This window comes from Cyclopterus lumpus, chromosome 8 (assembly GCF_009769545.1).
Source record: "Cyclopterus lumpus isolate fCycLum1 chromosome 8, fCycLum1.pri, whole genome shotgun sequence".
NCBI lineage: Eukaryota > Metazoa > Chordata > Actinopteri > Perciformes > Cyclopteridae > Cyclopterus > Cyclopterus lumpus.
Genome location: NC_046973.1, coordinates 1,607,547 through 1,633,136, shown reverse-complemented (window position 1 = coordinate 1,633,136; position 25,590 = coordinate 1,607,547). Strand labels below are relative to the sequence as shown.

At 43.8% G+C, this 25,590-nt stretch overlaps 2 protein-coding genes across 5 annotated transcripts; one reads left to right on the top strand and one right to left on the bottom strand.

The window, feature by feature from the left end:
* Positions 1-2,654: 2,654 nt before the first annotated feature.
* On the top strand, positions 2,655-9,055 carry LOC117735665 (E3 ubiquitin-protein ligase CHIP-like). The gene is made up of 8 exons (XM_034540462.1): positions 2,655-2,794; positions 3,979-4,293; positions 5,089-5,287; positions 5,359-5,524; positions 5,606-5,693; positions 7,299-7,355; positions 7,435-7,551; positions 8,457-9,055. Exons 2-8 carry the CDS (start codon positions 4,174-4,176, stop codon positions 8,580-8,582), a joined length of 873 nt encoding a protein of 290 aa, XP_034396353.1. The 5' UTR covers positions 2,655-2,794; positions 3,979-4,173; the 3' UTR covers positions 8,583-9,055.
* A 7,180-nt stretch (positions 9,056-16,235) lies between these two features.
* Positions 16,236-25,501, bottom strand: jmjd8 (jumonji domain containing 8). Of its 4 annotated transcripts, none has more exons than XM_034539660.1 (11): positions 25,331-25,501; positions 24,759-25,290; positions 23,748-23,843; positions 23,473-23,521; positions 22,791-22,887; positions 17,639-17,707; positions 17,326-17,376; positions 17,077-17,196; positions 16,938-17,005; positions 16,726-16,860; positions 16,236-16,426 (listed from the first exon to the last, which is right to left on the bottom strand). In XM_034539660.1, the coding sequence occupies exons 2-11, from the start codon at positions 24,854-24,856 to the stop codon at positions 16,346-16,348; spliced, it is 864 nt and encodes a 287-aa protein (XP_034395551.1). In that variant the 5' UTR covers positions 24,857-25,290; positions 25,331-25,501; the 3' UTR covers positions 16,236-16,345. The 4 variants fall into 4 exon arrangements, with proteins under 4 accessions (XP_034395551.1, XP_034395552.1, XP_034395553.1 ...); XM_034539661.1 differs by having other exon boundaries at positions 24,759-25,224; positions 25,371-25,495; XM_034539662.1 differs by lacking the exon at positions 17,326-17,376 and having other exon boundaries at positions 24,759-25,500.
* Positions 25,502-25,590: the final 89 nt, after the last annotated feature.

Genomic DNA, 25,590 nt, shown 5'->3' with positions numbered 1-25,590 from the left:
TTCACACGGACGTTCCTTCACACAGACGTTCCTTCACACAGACGTTCCTTCATAAAGAGACGTTCCTTCACACAGACGTTCCTTCACACAGACGTTCCTTCACACGGACGTTCCTTCACACGGACGTTCCTTCACACGGACGTTCCTTCACACAGACGTTCCTTCACAAAGACGTTCCTTCACACAGACGTTCCTTCATAAACAGACGTTCCTTCACAAAGATGTTCCTTCACACAGACGTTCCTTCATAAAGAGACGTTCCTTCACACAGACGTTCCTTCACACAGATGTTCCTTCACACAGACGTTCCTTCACACAGACGTTCCTTCATAAAGAGACGTTCCTTCACACAGACGTTCCTTCACAAAGATGTTCCTTCACACAGACGTTCCTTCACACAGACGTTCCTTCACACAGATGTTCCTTCACACAGACGTTCCTTCACACAGACGTTCCTTCATAAAGAGACGTTCCTTCACACAGACGTTCCTTCACAAAGATGTTCCTTCACACAGACGTTCCTTCACACAGACGTTCCTTCATAAAGAGACGTTCCTTCACACAGACGTTCCTTCACACAGACGTTCCTTCACACAGACGTTCCTTCACACAGAGACGTTCCTTCATAAACAGACGTTCCTTCACAAAGATGTTCCTTCACACAGACGTTCCTTCACACAGACGTTCCTTCACACAGACGTTCCTTCATAAAGAGACGTTCCTTCACACAGACGTTCCTTCACACAGACGTTCCTTCACACGGACGTTCCTTCACACAGAGACGTTCCTTCACACAGACGTTCCTTCATAAACAGACGTTCCTTCACAAAGATGTTCCTTCACACAGACGTTCCTTCACACAGACGTTCCTTCATAAAGAGACGTTCCTTCACACAGACGTTCCTTCACACAGATGTTCCTTCACACAGACGTTCCTTCACACAGACGTTCCTTCACACAGACGTTCCTTCACAAAGAGACGTTCCTTCACACAGACGTTCCTTCACACAGACGTTCCTTCACACAGACGTTCCTTCACACAGACGTTCCTTCACACAGACGTTCCTTCACACAGATGTTCCTTCACACAGACGTTCCTTCAAACAGACGTTCCTTCATAAAGAGACGTTCCTTCACACAGACGTTCCTTCACACAGACGTTCCTTCACAAAGATGTTCCTTCACACAGACGTTCCTTCACACAGATGTTCCTTCACACAGATGTTCCTTCACACAGACGTTCCTTCACACAGACGTTCCTTCATAAAGAGACGTTCCTTCACACAGACGTTCCTTCACACAGACGTTCCTTCACACAGACGTTCCTTCACACAGATGTTCCTTCACACAGACGTTCCTTCACACAGACGTTCCTTCATAAAGAGACGTTCCTTCACACAGACGTTCCTTCACACAGATGTTCCTTCACACAGATGTTCCTTCACACAGACGTTCCTTCACACAGACGTTCCTTCACACAGATGTTCCTTCACACAGACGTTCCTTCACACAGACGTTCCTTCATAAAGAGATGTTCCTTCACACAGATGTTCCTTCACACAGATGTTCCTTCACACAGACGTTCCTTCACACAGACGTTCCTTCACACAGATGTTCCTTCACACAGACGTTCCTTCACACAGACGTTCCTTCATAAAGAGACGTTCCTTCACACAGATGTTCCTTCACACAGATGTTCCTTCACACAGACGTTCCTTCACACAGATGTTCCTTCACACAGACGTTCCTTCACACAGATGTTCCTTCACACAGACGTTCCTTCACACAGACGTTCCTTCACACAGACGTTCCTTCATAAAGAGACGTTCCTTCACACAGACGTTCCTTCACACAGACGTTCCTTCACACAGATGTTCCTTCACACAGATGTTCCTTCACACAGATGTTCCTTCACACAGACGTTCCTTCACACAGATGTTCCTTCACACAGACGTTCCTTCACACAGACGTTCCTTCACACAGACGTTCCTTCACACAGATGTTCCTTCACAGAGACGTTCCTTCACACAGACGTTCCTTCACACAGACGTTCCTTCATAAATCTCTTCATATTTCAGGTCCCGGCCGGTGACGAGTGATTCGGTCTTCAGGTCCTCTCAGAATATTGATTCCCAGTAATAACGGGAACCATTCGTCAGTTAAAGGGGAGGTTCAGGAAACATGTGACTTCCTGTCTGAAATGTGTAAAACCTTCATTGATGATCATCACAGAGACTCTTTCAAATACAAACAGACCATAATAATATTTATTATATTTATAATGGCAGACCGTGTCCCTTTACTTCCCCTGAACTGCCAATCAGAAGATAACTTAACGAACGTGGTGTTTATTTATAATCGTGATACTTTTAAATAAACGCTGAACGCATTAGCACTTGAACTTTGAACTTTAAACTTTGTGTTTAACTTTTTAAAAAAGGATGTTTTTAAAGGGTAAAATATTTGTTTATGCAGAACATTAATATATAAACTATGCAAATGTTTAATGTTGTGATGCTTCGTCAATCAAAACATGTTTAGCTCTATCTGGGACTTCATATTCATGCGTTTGATGTATTTATTTGATTGGTGCAAGAGCATTTCAAAGAGACTTTATTAAAATGTGTCGACGTCGGGGGCGTTTCCTCCGATGACGCGCATGACGTCACCGATCCAAACCAAAACAGCTGTTGCCAGGTAGCTAGCCACCTAGCCACCCCGCAACAACCAGCTGGTTCATAACGTGTTCGTCTCGTAATAACTCTTCACGTCGGTCGCAGAGGTGAAGCAGCGGGTACGTCACGGGGTGTGATTGATGTTATTGATTATGTATCGGTGTGCAGTAACGTGAGTTGGTTAGCTTCGGGCTAGCTGCAGGCTACCTGCACATGTGCAATAATGACCTTTTTAAAACAGCAGCTTCGATTGAGCTGAACATGTAAACCGTGCGTGTGTTTCGTCTCTGATCAAAACAATCGATCACACGTGCACGAATCGATCGGAGGAGAGGTGACGTCAGAGGGAGCTCGGTCATCGATCGGCTTTTTATGTTCAATAGCAAGAAAATATGCGGAGTTTCCGGTCTAACGACGTTAAATACGGCTCAAATGCGCCTTGATGAGGCCACCGGGCCCAGGTCGGTACCAGTTCCAGGTGGGTACCGGTCCCAGGTGGGTACCGTTCTCAGGTGGGTACCGGTCCCTCTGGGTACCAGATGGGTACTGGTCCCAGGTCGGTACTGGTCCCAGGTCGGTACTGGTCCCAGGTGGGTACCGGTCCCTCTGGGTACCAGGTGGGTACCGGTCCCAGGTGGGTGTCGGTACCGGTCCCAGGTGGGTACCGGTCCCTCTGGGTACCAGGTCGGTACCGGTCTCAGGTGGGTACCGGTCCCTCTGGGTACCAGGTGGGTACCGGTCCCTCTGGGTCCCAGGTCGGTACCGGTCCCAGATGGGTACCGGTCCCTCTGGGTACCAGGTGGGTACCGGTCCCAGGTGGGTACCGGTCCCTCTGGGTCCCAGGTCGGTACCGGTCTCAGGTGGGTACCGGTCCCTCTGGGTACCAGGTGGGTACCGGTCCTCACCTTTAGTCCTTGAATAAACACCTTGAAATAAATAATAGCTGCTCAGAAAAGCTGTTGGTGTATTTCTTTTCTTTTCATATCTTATATACTGTAAAATATTAAATTAACAACAGTACATTTTAATTAAACAACTACAACAATCAAATATAAAATAAACAATTAAGGCACAAAAACAACATTAGTCTAAATGAAAAGTTAGATTAAAAAGACAGGTGTTTTATTTCCTGCGTCCACTAACCAGAAGCAGTGAGTTTATTGAACAATCGTTACATGATCGGCCCTTTAAAAAGAAATGCAGCTACATTGATGTAGAACACAGTCCAGCTGTTCAACTGGAACAGCTGTTTAACACCTTCAACCACATCACAGCTAAAAGGGCTCTGCTCTCCCTCTCCCAGTCTGCCTGTCTCGGTTCCTGTGCCTGTGCCTGTCTCGGTTCCTGTCCCGGTTCCTGTCTCGGTTCCTGTCCCGTTCCCGGTTCCTGTCCCGGTTCCAGTCAGGTTCCTGTCCTGGTCCGTGTGGATTTGAGCGTCAGGATTGGGAAGCGGACTGAAGGGGCGGCTCCCGGCGGCGCGGCGAGTCCGGTGGACAGGATGTCAGAAAGCCCGGAGAAAAGCTCGTCGGCGTCGGCTCAGGAGCTGAAGGAACAGGGGAACCGGCTCTTCCTGAGCCGCAAGTACCTGGAAGCTGCCGCCTGCTACAGCGGAGCCATCGTGAGACACGGGGCGGGTTTAGTGTTAAAGCTTCAAAGTGTCTCTCCTAAAGATATCTATTGAAACTACGATGCTTTATGATGTGTTACGATGCTTTACGATGCATAACAATGCATAACAATGCATAACAATGCATTACGATGCTTTACGATACTTTACGATGCATTACAATGCATTACAATGCTTTACAATGCATAACAATGCATTACAATGCATTACGATGCTTTACGATACTTTACGATGCATTACAATGCATTACAATGCTTTACGATGCATTACGATGCTTTACGATACTTTACGATGCATTACAATGCATTACAATGCTTTACAATGCATTACAATGCATTACGATGCTTTACGATACTTTACGATGCATTACAATGCATAACAATGCTTTACTATGCATTACAATGCTTTACGATGCATAACAATGCTTTACTATGCATTACAATGCTTTACGATGCATAACAATGCTTTACGATGCTTTACGATACTTTACAATGCATTACAATGCATTACAATGCTTTACTATGCATAACAATGCTTTACTATGCATTACGATGCTTTATGATGCATTTTTTTTTACAATGCTTTACGATGCATTACGATGCTTAACGATGCATAACAATGCTTTACGATGCTTTACAATGCTTTACGATGCATAACAATGCTTTACGATGCTTTACAATGCTTTACGATGCATTACATTTTTTCAGTCTGTTTTTTAGTGCCGTGAGAGCCTTGGACCATCTGACCGTGAGTCTGTGTTGACCTTTGGTTGAATCTGTGTTTCAGTCCCACAGCCCGGCCGTCCCGGCGTACTACACCAACCGGGCGCTGTGCCACGTGAAGCTGCAGCAGCACCACAAAGCTCTGGCCGACTGCACGCGCGCCCTGGAGCTCGACGGCCAGTCGGTGAAGGCTCACTTCTTCATGGGTCAGTGCCACCTGGAGATGGAGAGCTACGACGAAGCCATCGGCAACCTGCAGAAAGGTGCGAGGGATCCTCTACGTCGGGGCCGTCGCTACGCAGCCGAGAAGTGAATCTTTAAGTTTGTTTCCCAGCTTACAACCTGGCGAAGGAGCAGCGTCTGAACTTTGGCGACGACATCCCCGGCGCCCTGCGGATCGCCAAGAAGAAGCGTTGGAACAACATGGAGGAGAGGAGGATCAACCAGGAGAGCGAGCTCCACGCCTACCTCACCAAACTCATCCTTGCTGAGAAAAAGAGGCGAGTCCACTCCGTCCACGGCGGAGAACACACATCAAAGTAGATCTTGAGAAAGTGAAGTGTGTCTGTTTTAATCTGCAGAGAGCTGGAGGGCTGCAGACAGAAACAGGAAGTCAAGTCAGACGACGGCAGAATTCAGCATCATCCAAACGTCATCCACACGAAACATGTAGGTTTTTCTATTATGATGAATTTGTTCATAAAACACAGACGGCAACCTCCAATTTCTACAGAGTGAAGCTGATGCTTCATGTGTTGAAGCTGCATTCTCTCTCCTGACCACCAGGGGGCGACTCCTCTGGTTGTATAGAAGTCTATGCTTCATGTGTTGAAGCTGCATTCTCTCTCCTGACCACCAGGGGGCGACTCCTCTGGTTGTATAGAAGTCTACGCTTCATGTGTTAAAGCTGCATTCTCTCTCCTGACCACCAGGGGGCGACTCCTCTGGTTGTATAGAAGTCTACGCTTCATGTGTTGAAGCTGCATTCTCTCTCCTGACCACCAGGGGGCGACTCCTCTGGTTGTATAGAAGTCTACGCTTCATGTGTTGAAGCTGCATTCTCTCTCCTGACCACCAGGGGGCGACTCCTCTGGTTGTATAGAAGTCTACGCTTCATGTGTTGAAGCTGCATTCTCTCTCCTGACCACCAGGGGGCGACTCCTCTGGTTGTATAGAAGTCTACGCTTCATGTGTTAAAGCAGCATTCTCTCTCCTGACCACCAGGGGGCGACTCCTCTGGTTGTATAGAAGTCTACGCTTCATGTGTTGAAGCTGCATTCTCTCTCCTGACCACCAGGGGGCGACTCCTCTGGTTGTATAGAAGTCTACGCTTCATGTGTTGAAGCTGCATTCTCTCTCCTGACAACCAGGGGGCGACTCCTCTGGTTGTATAGAAGTCTACGCTTCATGTGTTAAAGCTGCATTCTCTCTCCTGACCACCAGGGGGCGACTCCTCTGGTTGTATAGAAGTCTACGCTTCATGTGTTAAAGCTGCATTCTCTCTCCTGACCACCAGGGGGCGACTCCTCTGGTTGTATAGAAGTCTACGCTTCATGTGTTAAAGCTGCATTCTCTCTCCTGACCACCAGGGGGCGACTCCTCTGGTTGTATAGAAGTCTACGCTTCATGTGTTGAAGCTGCATTCTCTCTCCTGACTACCAGGGGGCGACTCCTCTGGTTGTATAGAAGTCTACGCTTCATGTGTTAAAGCTGCATTCTCTCTCCTGACCACCAGGGGGCGACTCCTCTGGTTGTATAGAAGTCTACGCTTCATGTGTTGAAGCTGCATTCTCTCTCCTGACCACCAGGGGGCGACTCTTCTGGTTGTATAGAAGTCTACGCTTCATGTGTTAAAGCTGCATTCTCTCTCCTGACCACCAGGGGGCGACTCCTCTGGTTGTATAGAAGTCTACGCTTCATGTGTTAAAGCTGCATTCTCTCTCCTGACCACCAGGGGGCGACTCCTCTGGTTGTATAGAAGTCTATGCTTCATGTGTTAAAGCTGCATTCTCTCTCCTGACCACCAGGGGGCGACTCCTCTGGTTGTATAGAAGTCTATGCTTCATGTGTTAAAGCTGCATTCTCTCTCCTGACCACCAGGGGGCGACTCCTCTGGTTGTATAGAAGTCTACGCTTCATGTGTTAAAGCTGCATTCTCTCTCCTGACCACCAGGGGGCGACTCCTCTGGTTGTATAGAAGTCTATGCTTCATGTGTTAAAGCCGCATTCTCTCTAGTAATCTTTCTATATATTAATATTCATGTTTCTCTTCAGGACTCGTTTCTGTCCGACATGGAGGAGCTTTTCTGTCAAGTAGACGAGAAGAGGAAGGTCAGTGTTGATGATGATGATGATGATGATGATGATGATGATGATGTCACATGACGTGATATCGACTGTCTGTTTATAGAAGCGAGAAATACCCGACTTCCTGTGTGGGAAGATCAGCTTTGAGTTGATGAGAGAGCCGTGCATCACGCCGAGCGGAGTCACGTACGACAGGAAGGACATCCAGGAGCACCTGCAGGTACAAGTACACACACTACTCTGAGAAATACTCTGGTACAGGTACACACACTACTCTGAGAAATACTCTGGTACAGGTACACACACTACTCTGAGAAATACTCTGGTACAGGTACACACACTACTCTGAGAAATACTCTGATACAGGTACACACACTACTCTGAGAAATACTCTGGTACAGGTACACACACTACTCTGAGAAATACTCTGATACAGGTACAAGTACACACACTACTCTGAGAAATACTCTGGTACAAGTACACACACTACTCTGAGAAATACTCTGGTGTAGGTACAAGTACACACACTACTCTGAGAAATACTCTGGTACAGGTACACACACTACTCTGAGAAATACTCTGGTACAGGTACACACACTACTCTGAGAAATACTCTGATACAGGTACAAGTACACACACTACTCTGAGAAATACTCTGGTACAAGTACACACACTACTCTGAGAAATACAACACTGCATAAGTATTATGGTCTAGTAAAAGTACTAATACCTCAATGTATAAATACTGTGTTCCAGTAAAAGTACTAATACCTCGATGTATAAATACTGTGTTCCAGTAAAAGTACTAATACCTCGATGTATAAATACTGTGTTCCAGTAAAAGTACTAATACCTCGATGTATAAATACTGTGTTCCAGTAAAAGTACTAATACTTCGCTGTATAAATACTGTGTTCCAGTAAAAGTACTAATACTTCGCTGTATAAATACTGTGTTCCAGTAAAAGTACTAATACCTCGATGTATAAATACTGTGTTCCAGTAAAAGTACTAATACTTCGCTGTATAAATACTGTGTTCCAGTAAAAGTACTAATACCTCGATGTATAAATACTGTGTTCCAGTAAAAGTACTAATACCTCGATGTATAAATACTGTGTTGCAGCGAGTCGGCCACTTCGACCCGGTGACGCGCTCCCCGCTGACTCAGGATCAGCTCATCCCCAATCTGGCCATGAAGGAAGTCATCGATGCTTTTATTTTGGAGAACGGCTGGGTGGAGGACTACTGACCAATGAGAGCAGAGGAAGGGGGCCCGGAGGGGCCAAAACTAATAAACCTGAAGGCCTGGTGGAGAGAGAGAGTATTTATGTAATGAATGTAAAACACCACAAATCAACGTCCTTAAATCATGAAAGCCAAAAGCAGTTTTAAGATGTGCCACTAGATTAATAACAAGTACTCACAAGTACTCACAAGTACTCACAAGTAGAAATACTGCAGTAGTAAAATATCGAAAGTAGAAGTACTCCTTGGCAGTGTTACTTTATTATATTTATTATGTCGTCATTATAGATCCATTAAGCAGCTAATTTAAACTACTTTATATACTATTTAATTAATAATATATTTAATAATAACAGTGTGAATAACTTTTAACTCAAGCTGTCAGATGAATAAAGTATAAAGTTACTACATTACTACAGTAACTTACTACAGGCAGCTTGTTGTGCTGTTTACAAACATTAAAGATAAACATTAAAAATGATATAATGTCATATAATTTAAATTAATATAATGTAATAAAGATTATATGATTTAAATTAATATAATATGATTTAGTATAATGTAATACATTATATGATTTAATATAATATAATTGAATATAATGTAATGTAATACATTATTATATGATTTAAGTTAATATAATGATTTAATATAATGTAATACATTATAATATTATTTAAGTTAATATAATGTAATGTATTATAATATGATTTAATGCACTTTTGACATTTTCTTGTAAATAGAAATTAATTATTTAAGAGCACGATGTTAATCTATATTTAAAGACGTTTGGCCTATAACAACAATAAGTGAGGCCCAACTGGATTAAGTTTAAAATCATAAATACTATGTTTTTATGTGTTTGTGTTGAATCAGATGAGACGTTCGAGGACCGTCTGTACAGATCAGACTTGTTTCATGTTGATCTCCGGACGGCAATCAATTACTTTAAGTAAGATTTTAAGGTAATCAGATTACTTTAAGTAAGATTTTAAGGTAATCAGATTATAAAGGAAAAACTGCTTAATGGGGAAAAGTGTTGCATTTGCTTGCAAACTAAAAGAGGGGAAATTGTAGCACCGCAGCTGAAAGTGACAGAATGTTGTGGTTTTTTAGGGAAATCTGTCAAACTGTTTGTTGTAAATATATAATCAGTACTTTGATATGTTTTCAGTTTATTTTCTTGTTTTTGGACTCTTTGTTCATAAACTACGTGTTTTGCTCAATTTGTTTTCCCTGTGATGGTGAAGTTGTTTTTTTAACTGTTGGTATTTCTGTGTATTAAGTGAATATCAGCAGCATGTTTCTGTTTAAATGTGACGATTACAATCCAGTTAAAGTCTGAACATTTAAAACAACTGTTTTCTAGTTTCCAGTCGCAGTGAGACATCTCACCGCGCAGCACGTCTTTGATCCATCAACCACATTAATGTTCCGTGTTTTATGTCTTCAGGAAATAAAGCTCAACTATTGGTTCATGTTCCCCTCAACCAATCAATAACTTTATTGATGCTCTGACTTCTCACCCCTGACCCTTTATGTCAGTGACCCTTTATGTCCCTGACCCTTTATGTCAGTAACCCTTTATGTCAGTGACCCTTTATGTCAGTGACCCTTTATGTCCCTGACCCTTTATGTCCCTGACCCTTTATGTCAGTGACCCTTTATGTCAGTAACCCTTTATGTCAGTGACCCTTTATGTCAGTGACCCTTTATGTCCCTGACCCTTTATGTCAGTGACCCTTTATGTCAGTAACCCTTTATGTCAGTGACCCTTTATGTCAGTGACCCTTTATGTCCCTGACCCTTTATGTCAGTGACCCTTTATGTCAGTGACCCTTTATGTCCATGACCCTTTATGTCCATGACCCTTTATGTCAGTGACCCTTTATGTCAGTGACCCTTTATGTCCCTGACCCTTTATGTCCATGACCCTTTATGTCCCTGACCCTTTATGTCAGTGACCCTTTATGTCAGTGACCCTTTATGTCCGTGACCCTTTATGTCAGTGACCCTTTATGTCAGTGACCCTTTATGTCAGTGACCCTTTATGTCCCTGACCCTTTATGTCCCTGACCCTTTATGTCCATGACCCTTTATGTCAGTGACCCTTTATGTCAGTGACCCTTTATGTCCCTGACCCTTTATGTCCATGACCCTTTATGTCCATGACCCTTTATGTCAGTGACCCTTTATGTCAGTGACCCTTTATGTCCCTGACCCTTTATGTCCATGACCCTTTATGTCAGTGACCCTTTATGTCAGTGACCCTTTATGTCAGTGACCCTTTATGTCCGTGACCCTTTATGTCAGTGACCCTTTATGTCAGTGACCCTTTATGTCAGTGACCCTTTATGTCCCTGACCCTTTATGTCCCTGACCCTTTATGTCCATGACCCTTTATGTCAGTGACCCTTTATGTCAGTGACCCTTTATGTCCGTGACCCTTTATGTCCGTGACCCTTTATGTCAGTGACCCTTTATGTCAGTGACCCTTTATGTCCGTGACCCTTTATGTCAGTGACCCTTTATGTCCCTGACCCTTTATGTCCGTGACCCTTTATGTCAGTGACCCTTTATGTCCATGACCCTTTATGTCAGTGACCCTTTATGTCAGTGACCCTTTATGTCAGTAACCCTTTATGTCCATGACCCTTTATGTCCCTGACCCTTTATGTCAGTGACCCTTTATGTCAGTGACCCTTTATGTCCATGACCCTTTATGTCCCTGACCCTTTATGTCAGTGACCCTTTATGTCAGTGACCCTTTATGTCCCTGACCCTTTATGTCAGTGACCCTTTATGTCCGTGACCCTTTATGTCAGTGACCCTTTATGTCAGTGACCCTTTATGTCCATGACCCTTTATGTCCCTGACCCTTTATGTCAGTGACCCTTTATGTCAGTGACCCTTTGTGTCCATGACCCTTTGTGTCCATGACCCTTTATGTCCATGACCCTTTATGTCCCTGACCCTTTATGTCAGTGACCCTTTATGTCAGTGACCCTTTGTGTCCATGACCCTTTGTGTCCATGACCCTTTATGTCCCTGACCCTTTATGTCCATGACCCTTTATGTCAGTGACCCTTTATGTCAGTGACCCTTTGTGTCCATGACCCTTTGTGTCCATGACCCTTTATGTCCATGACCCTTTATGTCCCTGACCCTTTATGTCAGTGACCCTTTATGTCAGTGACCCTTTGTGTCCATGACCCTTTGTGTCCATGACCCTTTATGTCCATGACCCTTTATGTCAGTGACCCTTTATGTCAGTGACCCTTTGTGTCCATGACCCTTTGTGTCCATGACCCTTTATGTCAGTAACCCTTTATGTCCGTGACCCTTTATGTCAGTGACCCTTTATGTCAGTGACTCTTTATGTCCCTGACCCTTTATGTCAGTAACCCTTTATGTCCGTGACCCTTTTGTCAGTAACCCTTTATGTCCGTGACCCTTTATGTCAGTGACCCTTTATGTCCCTGACCCTTTATGTCAGTGACCCTTTATGTCCCTGACCCTTTATGTCAGTGACCCTTTATGTCAGTGACCCTTTATGTCAGTAACCCTTTATGTCCCTGACCCTTTATGTCCCTGACCCTTTATGTCAGTGACCCTTTATGTCCATGACCCTTTATGTCCCTGACCCTTTATGTCAGTGACCCTTTATGTCAGTGACCCTTTATGTCCATGACCCTTTATGTCAGTGACCCTTTGTCAGTGACCCTTTGTCAGTGACCCTTTATGTCAGTAACCCTTTATGTCCCTGACCCTTTATGTCCATGACCCTTTATGTCAGTGACCCTTTATGTCAGTGACCCTTTATGTCCATGACCCTTTGTGTCCCTGACCCTTTATGTCCATGACCCTTTATGTCAGTGACCCTTTATGTCAGTGACCCTTTGTGTCCCTGACCCTTTATGTCCCTGACCCTTTATGTCAGTGACCCTTTATGTCAGTGACCCTTTATGTCCCTGACCCTTTATGTCAGTGACCCTTTGTGTCCCTGACCCTTTATGTCAGTGACCCTTTATGTCCATGACCCTTTATGTCAGTGACCCTTTATGTCAGTGACCCTTTATGTCCATGACCCTTTATGTCAGTGACCCTTTATGTCCCTGACCCTTTATGTCAGTGACCCTTTATGTCAGTGACCCTTTATGTCAGTGACCCTTTGTGTCCATGACCCTTTGTGTCCCTGACCCTTTATGTCCATGACCCTTTATGTCAGTGACCCTTTATGTCAGTGACCCTTTATGTCAGTGACCCTTTGTGTCCCTGACCCTTTATGTCCCTGACCCTTTATGTCAGTGACCCTTTATGTCAGTGACCCTTTATGTCCCTGACCCTTTATGTCAGTGACCCTTTGTGTCCCTGACCCTTTATGTCCCTGACCCTTTATGTCAGTGACCCTTTATGTCCATGACCCTTTATGTCAGTGACCCTTTATGTCAGTGACCCTTTATGTCCATGACCCTTTATGTCAGTGACCCTTTATGTCCCTGACCCTTTATGTCAGTGACCCTTTATGTCAGTGAACCTTTATGTCCATGACCCTTTATGTCAGTGACCCTTTATGTCAGTGACCCTTTATGTCCATGACCCTTTATGTCAGTGACCCTTTGTGTCAGTGACCCTTTGTGTCCATGACCCTTTATGTCAGTGACCCTTTGTGTCCCTGACCCTTTGTGTCAGTGACCCTTTATGTCCCTGACCCTTTGTGTCAGTGACCCTTTGTCAGTGACCCTTTATGTCAGTGACCCTTTGTGTCAGTGACCCTTTATGTCCCTGACCCTTTATGTCCCTGACCCTTTGTGTCAGTGACCCTTTGTCAGTGACCCTTTATGTCAGTGACCCTTTGTGTCCGTGACCCTTTATGTCCCTGACCCTTTATGTCAGTGACCCTTTATGTCAGTGACCCTTTATGTCCCTGACCCTTTGTCAGTGACTCTTTATGTCCCTGACCCTTTATGTCAGTGACCCTTTATGTCAGTGACCCTTTATGTCCCTGACCCTTTGTCAGTGACCCTTTATGTCAGTGACCCTTTATGTCAGTGACCCTTTATGTCCCTGACCCTTTGTCAGTGACTCTTTATGTCCCTGACCCTTTATGTCAGTGACCCTTTATGTCCCTGACCCTTTATGTCCCTGACCCTTTGTCAGTGACTCTTTATGTCCCTGACCCTTTATGTCAGTGACCCTTTATGTCAGTGACCCTTTGTCAGTGACCCTTTATGTCCCTGACCCTTTGTCAGTGACCCTTTATGTCAGTGACCCTTTATGTCCCTGACCCTTTGTCAGTGACCCTTTATGTCAGTGACCCTTTATGTCCCTGACCCTTTATGTCAGTGACTCTTTATGTCCATGACCCTTTATGTCCATGACCCTTTATGTCAGTGACCCTTTATGTCCCTGACCCTTTGTCAGTGACCCTTTATGTCAGTGACCCTTTGTGTCCCTGACCCTTTATGTCAGTGACCCTTTGTGTCCATGACCCTTTATGTCAGTGACTCTTTATGTCCCTGACCCTTTGTCAGTGACCCTTTGTCAGTGACCCTTTATGTCAGTGACCCTTTATGTCCCTGACCCTTTATGTCAGTGACCCTTTGTGTCCATGACCCTTTATGTCAGTGACTCTTTATGTCCCTGACCCTTTGTCAGTGACCCTTTATGTCAGTGACCCTTTGTGTCCCTGACCCTTTATGTCCCTGACCCTTTATGTCAGTGACCCTTTGTGTCCATGACCCTTTATGTCAGTGACTCTTTATGTCCATGACCCTTTATGTCAGTGACCCTTTATGTCAGTGACCCTTTATGTCCCTGACCCTTTATGTCAGTGACTCTTTATGTCCATGACCCTTTATGTCAGTGACCCTTTATGTCAGTGACCCTTTATGTCCCTGACCCTTTGTCAGTGACCCTTTATGTCCCTGACCCTTTGTCAGTGACCCTTTATGTCAGTGACCCTTTATGTCCCTGACCCTTTGTCAGTGACCCTTTATGTCAGTGACCCTTTATGTCCCTGACCCTTTATGTCAGTGACCCTTTATGTCCATGACCCTTTATGTCAGTGACCCTTTATGTCAGTGACCCTTTATGTCCCTGACCCTTTGTCAGTGACCCTTTATGTCCCTGACCCTTTGTCAGTGACCCTTTATGTCAGTGACCCTTTATGTCCCTGACCCTTTATGTCAGTGACCCTTTATGTCAGTGACCCTTTATGTCCCTGACCCTTTGTCAGTGACCCTTTATGTCCCTGACCCTTTGTCAGTGACCCTTTATGTCAGTGACCCTTTGTGTCCCTGACCCTTTATGTCCCTGACCCTTTATGTCCATGACCCTTTATGTCCCTGACCCTTTATGTCCCTGACCCTTTATGTCAGTGACCCTTTATGTCCATGACCCTTTATGTCAGTGACCCTTTATGTCAGTGACCCTTTATGTCCCTGACCCTTTGTCAGTGACCCTTTATGTCCCTGACCCTTTGTCAGTGACCCTTTATGTCAGTGACCCTTTATGTCCCTGACCCTTTATGTCAGTGACCCTTTATGTCAGTGACCCTTTATGTCCCTGACCCTTTGTCAGTGACCCTTTATGTCCCTGACCCTTTGTCAGTGACCCTTTATGTCAGTGACCCTTTGTGTCCCTGACCCTTTATGTCCCTGACCCTTTATGTCCATGACCCTTTATGTCCCTGACCCTTTGTCAGTGACCCTTTATGTCAGTGACCCTTTGTGTCCCTGACCCTTTATGTCAGTGACCCTTTGTGTCCATGACCCTTTATGTCAGTGACTCTTTATGTCCCTGACCCTTTGTCAGTGACCCTTTGTCAGTGACCCTTTATGTCAGTGACCCTTTATGTCCCTGACCCTTTATGTCAGTGACCCTTTGTGTCCATGACCCTTTATGTCAGTGACCCTTTGTGTCCATGACCCTTTATGTCAGTGACTCTTTATGTCCCTGACCCTTTGTCAGTGACCCTTTATGTCAGTGACCCTTTGTGTCCCTGACCCTTTATGTCCCTGACCCTTTATGTCAGTGACCCTTTGTGTCCATGACCCTTTATGTCAGTGACTCTTTATGTCCATGACCCTTTGTCAGTGACCCTTTATGTCAGTGACCCTTTGTGTCCCTGACCCTTTATGTCCCTGACCCTTTATGTCAGTGACCCTTTGTGTCCATGACCCTTTATGTCAGTGACTCTTTATGTCCATGACCCTTTATGTCCCTGACCCTTTATGTCCATGACCCTTTGTCAGTGACCCTTTATGTCAGTGACCCTTTGTGTCCCTGACCCTTTATGTCCCTGACCCTTTATGTCAGTGACCCTTTGTGTCCATGACCCTTTATGTCAGTGACCCTTTGTGTCCCTGACCCTTTATGTCCCTGACCCTTTATGTCAGTGACCCTTTATGTCCATGACCCTTTATGTCCATGACCCTTTATGTCCATGACCCTTTATGTCAGTGACTCTTTATGTCCATGACCCTTTATGTCCGTGACCCTTTATGTCAGTGACCCTTTGACCCCTGGGGGCCCCAGTAGACCCGCTCAGTAACCCTAACTGACGTTGTAATGAAACTAGAAACAGTGAAATATTAAAACTTCATTGAAGGAACAAAAACAATGTGAAAACATTTTAACTCCTCAATCGACTCCGTTGGTTTTTAAATACATTTCTGTTTCTTTATTGTAAAACAAGGTTGAATTTAACAACAAATGGAATCTCAGTAAAGCTGGAATGTAACACTGGAGAGACGAAGATGAAGATCAGCCGAGGAAGGTGGAGATGAAGACGCTGGTTTCCAGGTTGAGGGTTGCGTGCCACCAACGGTCCGGAAAATACAAAACCTGATGGAGAGATTATGTTTAATGGTTCTGGTGTTCGTTAGTTCAATTTTTATATATATATATATATATATATATATTTTTTTTTAAGTTTTATTTTTATATATTTATATATATATATATATATATATATATATATATATATATATATATATATATATATATATTTATATATATATATATTTATATATTTAAGTTTTATATTTATTTATTTATTTATATATATATATATATATTATATTATATATAATATTTTATTATATATAATATGTTTTACCAGAGCCAGCACAGAAGGCGTTTACCTCTCCAGGTGAGATGGTGCACTCCTGCGGTGCCTCGGCCTCCGGTAGCTGTGGGTAGGTCTCCGTGACCCAGGACAGGGTGGTGCGGTTGGGGTGGAAGTGGGGCTCCTGGTCGGGCGGGTAGAGGAACCACCGCTGTGAGGTCACAAGCTCGTCATTTACTGCACGCGGGGACACCAATCAACGCGACACAAGCGGGCTCATAGCGTCACCTTTCTCCCGTAGATGACCTCGGAGAAACCGGGACCGTGCCAGTGGAAGGGGACCCCGGATCCAGGACCTGGAGCGGAACCAGACGTCATCACAATGATCTGAAGTCACATGTTCACGAAGCGCTGACGGAGAACGGACCTGCGATGCCGAAGCTGAGCGCCCCGCTGGTCCGAGGCAGGACGTACGGTGGAGACGCGTACTGCTGCAGCAGGAGCTGCCACTCGGTCACGTTGTTGTCCCCGAAGAAGTACAGAATGTCTGCAGGACACACACACACTTTTAAATTAGGTTTGAAAATATATATATATATATATATATATATATATATATATATATATAATAAATTAATATATATTCATTTATTATTATTATATGTATATATATTACAGTTTTGTATTTGAAGATTGGCGTCTTCGATAGGAACCACTGAGCTTGGAGCTGAGAGCGACAGTCAGGAAGGTATTGAGGGACGGACGAACACATTGATCAAACGTGAGATTTGTTTAAAAGGAGAAATACTGACTTCATTGTGGACCTTCAGGAGAAACTTCAGTCTGAACTTTACAACATTAAAAACCTCTAATTAGTCTAAAAAATGTAAATATCTTTTACGTCAGTCAGTTTTCAGTCACCTTCAGAGCCCAAGAACTAGATCTGGATTTAGATTTGGCCAGTTTTATTGTGTGGTGTTTGAACTCACCGCTGCCGAGGACGTCTGCAGACTGAGGCCTCAGCCAGACATCCACGTACTCCTGAAGAGGAACGTCCACTGCAGGAGAGACGGGTGAGGATGAGACAAGAAAGAAGGGAGCAGCAACACAAAGAAGGAAGGGAGCAGTAACACAAAGAAGGGAGCAGTAACACAAAGAAGGGAGCAGCAACACAAAGAAGGGAGCAGTAACACAAAGAAGGGAGCAGCAACACAAAGAAGGAAGGGAGCAGTAACACAAAGAAGGGAGCAGTAACACAAAGAAGGGATCAGTAACACAAAGAAGGGAGCAGCAACACAAAGAAGGGAGCAGCAACACAAAGAAGGGAGCAGCAACACAAAGAAGGGAGCAGTAACACAAAGAAGGGAGCAATAACCAGAGAAAGAAGGGAGCAGTAACACAAAGAAGGGAGCAGCAACACAAAGAAGGGAGCAGTAACCAGAGAAAGAAGGGAGCAGCAACACAAAGAAGGGAGCAGTAACCAGAGAAAGAAGGGAGCAGTAACACAAAGAAGGGAGCAGTAACCAGAGAAAGAAGGGAGCAGCAACACAAAGAAGGGAGCGGTAACAAAAAGAAGGGAGCGGTAACAAAAAGGGAGCAGTAACACAAAGAAGGGAGCAGTAACCAGAGAAAGAAGGGAGCAGTAACCAGAGAAAGAAGGGAGCAGTAACCAGACAAAGAAGGGAGCAGTAACACAAAGAAGGGAGCAGTAACCAGACAAAGAAGGGAGCGGTAACAAAAAGAAGGGAGCGGTAACAAAAAGAAGGGAGCAGTAACACAAAGAAGGGAGCAGTAACCAGACAAAGAAGGGAGCAGTAACACAAAGAAGGGAGCAGTAACCAGACAAAGAAGGGAGCAGTAACCAGACAAAGAAGGGAGCAGCAACACAAAGAAGGGAGCAGCAACACAAAGAAGGGAGCAGCAACACAAAGAAGGGAGCAGTAACCAGACAAAGAAGGGAGCAGTAACACAAAGAAGGGAGCAGTAACCAGACAAAGAAGGGAGCAGCAACACAAAGAAGGGAGCAGCAACACAAAGAAGGGATCAGTAACACAAAGAAGGGAGCAGTAACACAAAGAAGGGAGCAGCAACACAAAGAAGGGATCAGTAACACAAAGAAGGGAGCAGTAACACAAAGAAGGGAGCAGCAACACAAAGAAGGGAGCAGCAACACAAAGAAGGGAGCAGCAACACAAAGAAGGGAGCAGTAACCAGACAAAGAAGGGAGCAGTAACCAGACAAAGAAGGGAGCAGTAACACAAAGAAGGGAGCAGCAACACAAAGAAGGGAGCGGTAACAAAAAGAAGGGAGCGGTAACCAGACAAAGAAGGGATCAGTAACACAAAGAAGGGAGCAGCAACACAAAGAAGGGAGCAGCAACACAAAGAAGGGAGCAGTAACACAAAGAAGGGAGCAGTAACACAAAGAAGGGAGCAGTAACCAGAGAAAGAAGGGAGCAGTAACACAAAGAAGGGAGCAGCAACACAAAGAAGGGAGCGGTAACAAAAAGAAGGGAGCGGTAACCAGACAAAGAAGGGAGCAGTAACACAAAGAAGGGAGCAGTAACCAGACAAAGAAGGGAGCAGTAACACAAAGAAGGGAGCAGTAACCAGAGAAAGAAGGGAGCAGTAACACAAAGAAGGGAGCAGTAACACAGAGAAGGGAGCAGTAACCAGAGAAAGAAGGGAGCAGTAACACAAAGAAGGGAGCAGCAACACAAAGAAGGGAGCGGTAACAAAAAGAAGGGAGCGGTAACAAAAAGAAGGGAGCAGTAACACAAAGAAGGGAGCGGTAACACAAAGAAGGGAGCAGTAACACAAAGAAGGGAGCAGTAACCAGACAAAGAAGGGAGCAGTAACACAAAGAAGGGAGCAGCAACACAAAGAAGGGAGCAGTAACACAAAGAAAGGAGCAGTAACACAAAGAAGGGAGCAGTAACCAGACAAAGAAGGGAGCAGCAACACAAAGAAGGGAGCAGCAACACAAAGGGAGCAGTAACACAAAGAAGGGAGCAGCAACACAAAGAAGGGAGCAGTAACCAGACAAAGAAGGGAGCAGTAACCAGACAAAGAATGGAGCAGTAACACAAAGAAGGGAGCAGTAACCAGACAAAGAAGGGAGCAGTAACCAGACAAAGAAGGGAGCAGTAACACAAAGAAGGGAGCAGCAACACAAAGAAGGGAGCAGCAACACAAAGAAGGGAGCAGCAACACAAAGAAGGGAGCAGTAACCAGACAAAGAAGGGAGCAGCAACACAAAGAAGGGAGCAGCAACACAAAGAAGGGAGCAGCAACACAAAGAAGGGAGCAGTAACACAAAGAAGGGAGCAGCAACACAAAGAAGGGAGCAGCAACACAAAGAAGGGAGCAGTAACACAAAGAAGGGAGCAGTAACACAAAGAAGGGAGCAGTAACACAAAGAAGGGAGCAGTAACACAAAGAAGGGAGCAGCAACACAAAGAAAGGAACAGTAACACAAAGGGATGAGTAACACAAAGAATGGAGCAGTAACACAAAGAAGGGAGCAGTAACCAGACAAAGAAGGGAGCAGCAACACAAAGAAGGGAGCAGCAACACAAAGAAGGGATCAGTAACACAAAGAAGGGAGCAGTAACACAAAGAAGGGAGCAGCAACACAAAGAAGGGAGCAGTAACACAAAGAAGGGAGCAGCAACACAAAGAAGGGAGCAGCAACACAAAGAAGGGAGCAGCAACACAAAGAAGGGAGCAGTAACCAGACAAAGAAGGGAGCAGTAACCAGACAAAGAAGGGAGCAGTAACACAAAGAAGGGAGCAGCAACACAAAGAAGGGAGCGGTAACAAAAAGAAGGGAGCGGTAACCAGACAAAGAAGGGATCAGTAACACAAAGAAGGGAGCAGCAACACAAAGAAGGGAGCAGCAACACAAAGAAGGGAGCAGTAACACAAAGAAGGGAGCAGTAACACAAAGAAGGGAGCAGTAACCAGAGAAAGAAGGGAGCAGTAACACAAAGAAGGGAGCAGCAACACAAAGAAGGGAGCGGTAACAAAAAGAAGGGAGCGGTAACCAGACAAAGAAGGGAGCAGTAACACAAAGAAGGGAGCAGTAACCAGACAAAGAAGGGAGCAGTAACACAAAGAAGGGAGCAGTAACCAGAGAAAGAAGGGAGCAGTAACACAAAGAAGGGAGCAGTAACACAGAGAAGGGAGCAGTAACCAGAGAAAGAAGGGAGCAGTAACACAAAGAAGGGAGCAGCAACACAAAGAAGGGAGCGGTAACAAAAAGAAGGGAGCGGTAACAAAAAGAAGGGAGCAGTAACACAAAGAAGGGAGCGGTAACACAAAGAAGGGAGCAGTAACACAAAGAAGGGAGCAGTAACCAGACAAAGAAGGGAGCAGTAACACAAAGAAGGGAGCAGCAACACAAAGAAGGGAGCAGTAACACAAAGAAAGGAGCAGTAACACAAAGAAGGGAGCAGTAACCAGACAAAGAAGGGAGCAGCAACACAAAGAAGGGAGCAGCAACACAAAGGGAGCAGTAACACAAAGAAGGGAGCAGCAACACAAAGAAGGGAGCAGTAACCAGACAAAGAAGGGAGCAGTAACCAGACAAAGAATGGAGCAGTAACACAAAGAAGGGAGCAGTAACCAGACAAAGAAGGGAGCAGTAACCAGACAAAGAAGGGAGCAGTAACACAAAGAAGGGAGCAGCAACACAAAGAAGGGAGCAGCAACACAAAGAAGGGAGCAGCAACACAAAGAAGGGAGCAGTAACCAGACAAAGAAGGGAGCAGCAACACAAAGAAGGGAGCAGCAACACAAAGAAGGGAGCAGCAACACAAAGAAGGGAGCAGCAACACAAAGAAGGGAGCAGTAACACAAAGAAGGGAGCAGCAACACAAAGAAGGGAGCAGCAACACAAAGAAGGGAGCAGTAACACAAAGAAGGGAGCAGTAACACAAAGAAGGGAGCAGTAACACAAAGAAGGGAGCAGTAACACAAAGAAGGGAGCAGCAACACAAAGAAAGGAACAGTAACACAAAGGGATGAGTAACACAAAGAATGGAGCAGTAACACAAAGAAGGGAGCAGTAACCAGACAAAGAAGGGAGCAGCAACACAAAGAAGGGAGCAGCAACACAAAGAAGGGAGCAGCAACACAAAGAAGGGATCAGTAACACAAAGAAGGGAGCAGCAACACAAAGAAGGGAGCAGCAACACAAAGAAGGGAGCAGCAACACAAAGAAGGGAGCAGCAACACAAAGAAGGGAGCAGTAACACAAAGAAGGGAGCAGTAACACAAAGAAGGGAGCAGCAACACAAAGAAGGGAGCAGCAACACAAAGAAGGGAGCAGTAACCAGACAAAGAAGGGAGCAGCAACACAAAGAAGGGAGCAGCAACACAAAGAAGGGAGCAGCAACACAAAGAAGGGATCAGTAACACAAAGAAGGGAGCAGCAACACAAAGAAGGGAGCAGCAACACAAAGAAGGGAGCAGCAACACAAAGAAGGGAGCAGTAACACAAAGAAGGGAGCAATAACCAGAGAAAGAAGGGAGCAGTAACACAAAGAAGGGAGCAGCAACACAAAGAAGGGAGCAGTAACCAGAGAAAGAAGGGAGCAGCAACACAAAGAAGGGAGCAGTAACCAGAGAAAGAAGGGAGCAGTAACACAAAGAAGGGAGCAGTAACCAGAGAAAGAAGGGAGCAGTAACACAAAGAAGGGAGCAGCAACACAAAGAAAGGAACAGTAACACAAAGAAGGGAGCAGCAACACAAAGAAGGGATCAGTAACACAAAGAAGGGAGCAGCAACACAAAGAAGGGAGCAGTAACCAGAGAAAGAAGGGATCAGTAACACAAAGAAGGGAGCAGTAACACAAAGAAGGGAGCAGTAACCAGAGAAAGAAGGGAGCAGTAACACAAAGAAGGGAGCAGCAACACAAAGAAGGGAGCAGCAACACAAAGAAGGGAGCAGCAACACAAAGAAGGGAGCAGCAACACAAAGAAGGGAGCAGTAACCAGAGAAAGAAGGGATCAGTAACACAAAGAAGGGAGCAGCAACACAAAGAAGGGAGCAGCAACACAAAGAAGGGAGCAGCAACACAAAGAAGGGAGCAGCAACACAAAGAAAGGAGCAGTAAGTAGAGAAAGAAGAGTGCGTTACCTTTCCTGTAGGAGTGCGTGTTGGCCGTGCTCAGGCGAACGTTTTTTCCTCCGTATTCCTGCAGCAGACGAGACCTCGAGCACGAAGACCTGAACCTCTGAAACGGTTCATTCATAACTTTAGTAGTAGTATTTATTTGCACCATTGTTTTGTTAGTTAATTTAATATATTTTGCATTGTTATATTAAATATTGCTTTACTTGTATGTATAAATTCTGCTGTAAATTATTTTATATTTCAACATGTTTTTATTTACTTAGTTTATTTCTATTGTTTTATATTTCAATTTTGTTTGTTTTTTCAATTTTTTTTATTTATATTTTTTCTTTTACATTTCCCCATTTCTTTATTTACTTATTTTATTTCTATCGTTTTATATATTTCAACATTCTTTTTAAAATATTTTGTTTATTTCAAAAAAAAATTATTTACATTTTTTCTTTATATTGCCACATTATTTTTTTACTTTTATTTACTTATTTCATATTATTCCTAATGCTTTATTTCTTTAATGTTTTTTCTTTTTATTTCCACATTTTTTTCTTTATTTTTTCTTTATATTTCCACATTTATTTCTTTATTTTTTCTTTATATTTCCACATTTATTTTCTTATTCTTTTATGCTTTGGCTCTCCTCTGACTCCCTGAGTCTGATTATAAATAAAGATATGACGATACGCACCGTGTTGTCAGTCAGACCTCTGAGGATCACCGGTCTGACGAACGCATATCTGAAGAACAACATCAACAGGAAACAATGTGAGGTAAACAAACAACGTGAGGTAAACAAACAACCTTCTGGGTTATTATTATCATCTGAACGTGTGAACTTGAAGGACATTTTATTTTTGCTTCTGGACAACTTCTAGAGACCAAACAATGAATCAGTAGACGAACTCACAACTAGTTGTGACAGTATCTGATGTTATGATATAATTATTAAAACATCATTTGTACCTTTCAAGGAACTGCTGATGTGACAGCGAGGAGCCGTCCAGCACATCGATGTTACAGAGACCTTCATCCTGAAGGCGGAGATCTGACTTCAGGGACCTGAACACACGACAAATACATCCATACAGTATAAATATACATTTAAATAGATTTCATATATATTTAAAAGAAATGTTTTAAGTCTATATATATATATATATATATTTAAAAGAAATGTTTTAAGTCTATATATATATATATATATATATATAAAAGAAATGTTTTAAGTCTATATATATATATATATTTAAAAGAAATGTTTTAAGTCTATATATATATATATATATATATATAAAAGAAATGTTTTAAGTCTATATATATATATATATTTAAAAGAAATGTTTTAAGTCTATATATATATATATATATAAAAGAAATGTTTTAAGTCTATATATATATATATATAAAAGAAATGTTTTAAGTCTATATATATATATATATATTTAAAAGAAATGTTTTAAGTCTATATATATATATATATTTAAAAGAAATGTTTTAAGTCTATATATATATATAAAAGAAATGTTTTAAGTCTATATATATATATATATATTTAAAAGAAATGTTTTAAGTCTATATATATATATATATATAAAAGAAATGTTTTAAGTCTATATATATATATATATTTAAAAGAAATGTTTTAAGTCTATATATATATATATATATAAAAGAAATGTTTTAAGTCTATATATATATATATATATATTTAAAAGAAATGTTTTAAGTCTATATATATATATATATATATATATATATTTGAAATAATTCTGTACAAAACATAATTTAACGTTTTGTTGATTTTCTGTTAATCATATTAACACGAGTGTAGTTGTAGTCATTCCACCTTTCACGAAGTCACGTGAGCAGTGTTCAGAAACATACGTGTTGTTTATTCACATGCACGCGCATCAGATGACTTAGAAGCTCGTCCCCGCGGTGGGAGGGCCTCGTGTGTGCAGGTGGAGGACTCACCAGCCGCCTCCGTCACCCGGCGGCCCCGCGGCCTCCAGGCCGGTGAGACACGTCAGAACCAACAGCGTCCATGAAGTCAACGGAGCCGTGTTCTCCATTCAGGACTCTGGAGACCCGGACCCGTCTCTAGGGCCCGCTAGGAGAACCTGTCTTTAAGAACCTGTCTTTAAGGCCCGCTAGGAGAACCTGTCTTTAAGAACCTGTCTTTAAGGCCCGCTAGGAGAACCCGTCTTTAAGAACCTGTCTTTAAGGCCCGCTAGGAGAACCCGTCTTTAAGAACCTGTCTTTAAGGCCCGCTAGGAGAACCCGTCTTTAAGAACCTGTCTTTAAGGCCCGCTAGGAGAACCTGTCTTTAAGAACCTGTCTTTAAGGCCCGCTAGGAGAACCCGTCTTTAAGAACCTGTCTTTAAGGCCCGCTAGGAGAACCCGTCTTTAAGAACCTGTCTTTAAGGCCCGCTAGGAGAACCTGTCTTTAAGGCCCGCTAGGAGAACCCGTCTTTAAGAACCTGTCTTTAAGGCCCGCTAGGAGAACCTGTCTTTAAGAACCTGTCTTTAAGGCCCGCTAGGAGAACCCGTCTTTAAGAACCTGTCTTTAAGGCCCGCTAGGAGAACCTGTCTTTAAGGCCCGCTAGGAGAACCCGTCTTTAAGGCCCGCTAGGAGAACCTGTCTTTAAGGCCCGCTAGGAGAACGTAAGCTCATCATCCCAGAGAACCAACCGTCACAGCGCTTCCGGCCGGAGAGCCAATCAGAAGCCTGCACATTATCATCTGACTTCGTGCTGCGTTCCCTTTGCGTGGGAACTATGAGATACAGTGTGTAACTCTGTTAGTA

Coding starts and splice junctions, on each gene's coding strand:
- jmjd8 (XM_034539660.1), bottom strand. CDS start 24,856: ATGGAGAACACGGCTCCGTTGACTTCATGGACGCTGTTGGTTCTGACG. Junction 23,522..23,747: donor CATCAGCAGTTCCTTGAAAG/GTACAAATGATG, acceptor GTTGTTCTTCAG/ATATGCGTTCGTCAGACCGG. Junction 17,377..17,638: donor TGCAGACGTCCTCGGCAGCG/GTGAGTTCAAAC, acceptor TGTCGCTCTCAG/CTCCAAGCTCAGTGGTTCCT.
- LOC117735665 (XM_034540462.1), top strand. CDS start 4,174: ATGTCAGAAAGCCCGGAGAAAAGCTCGTCGGCGTCGGCTCAGGAGCTG. Junction 7,356..7,434: donor AAGTAGACGAGAAGAGGAAG/GTCAGTGTTGAT, acceptor GTCTGTTTATAG/AAGCGAGAAATACCCGACTT. Junction 7,552..8,456: donor ACATCCAGGAGCACCTGCAG/GTACAAGTACAC, acceptor ACTGTGTTGCAG/CGAGTCGGCCACTTCGACCC.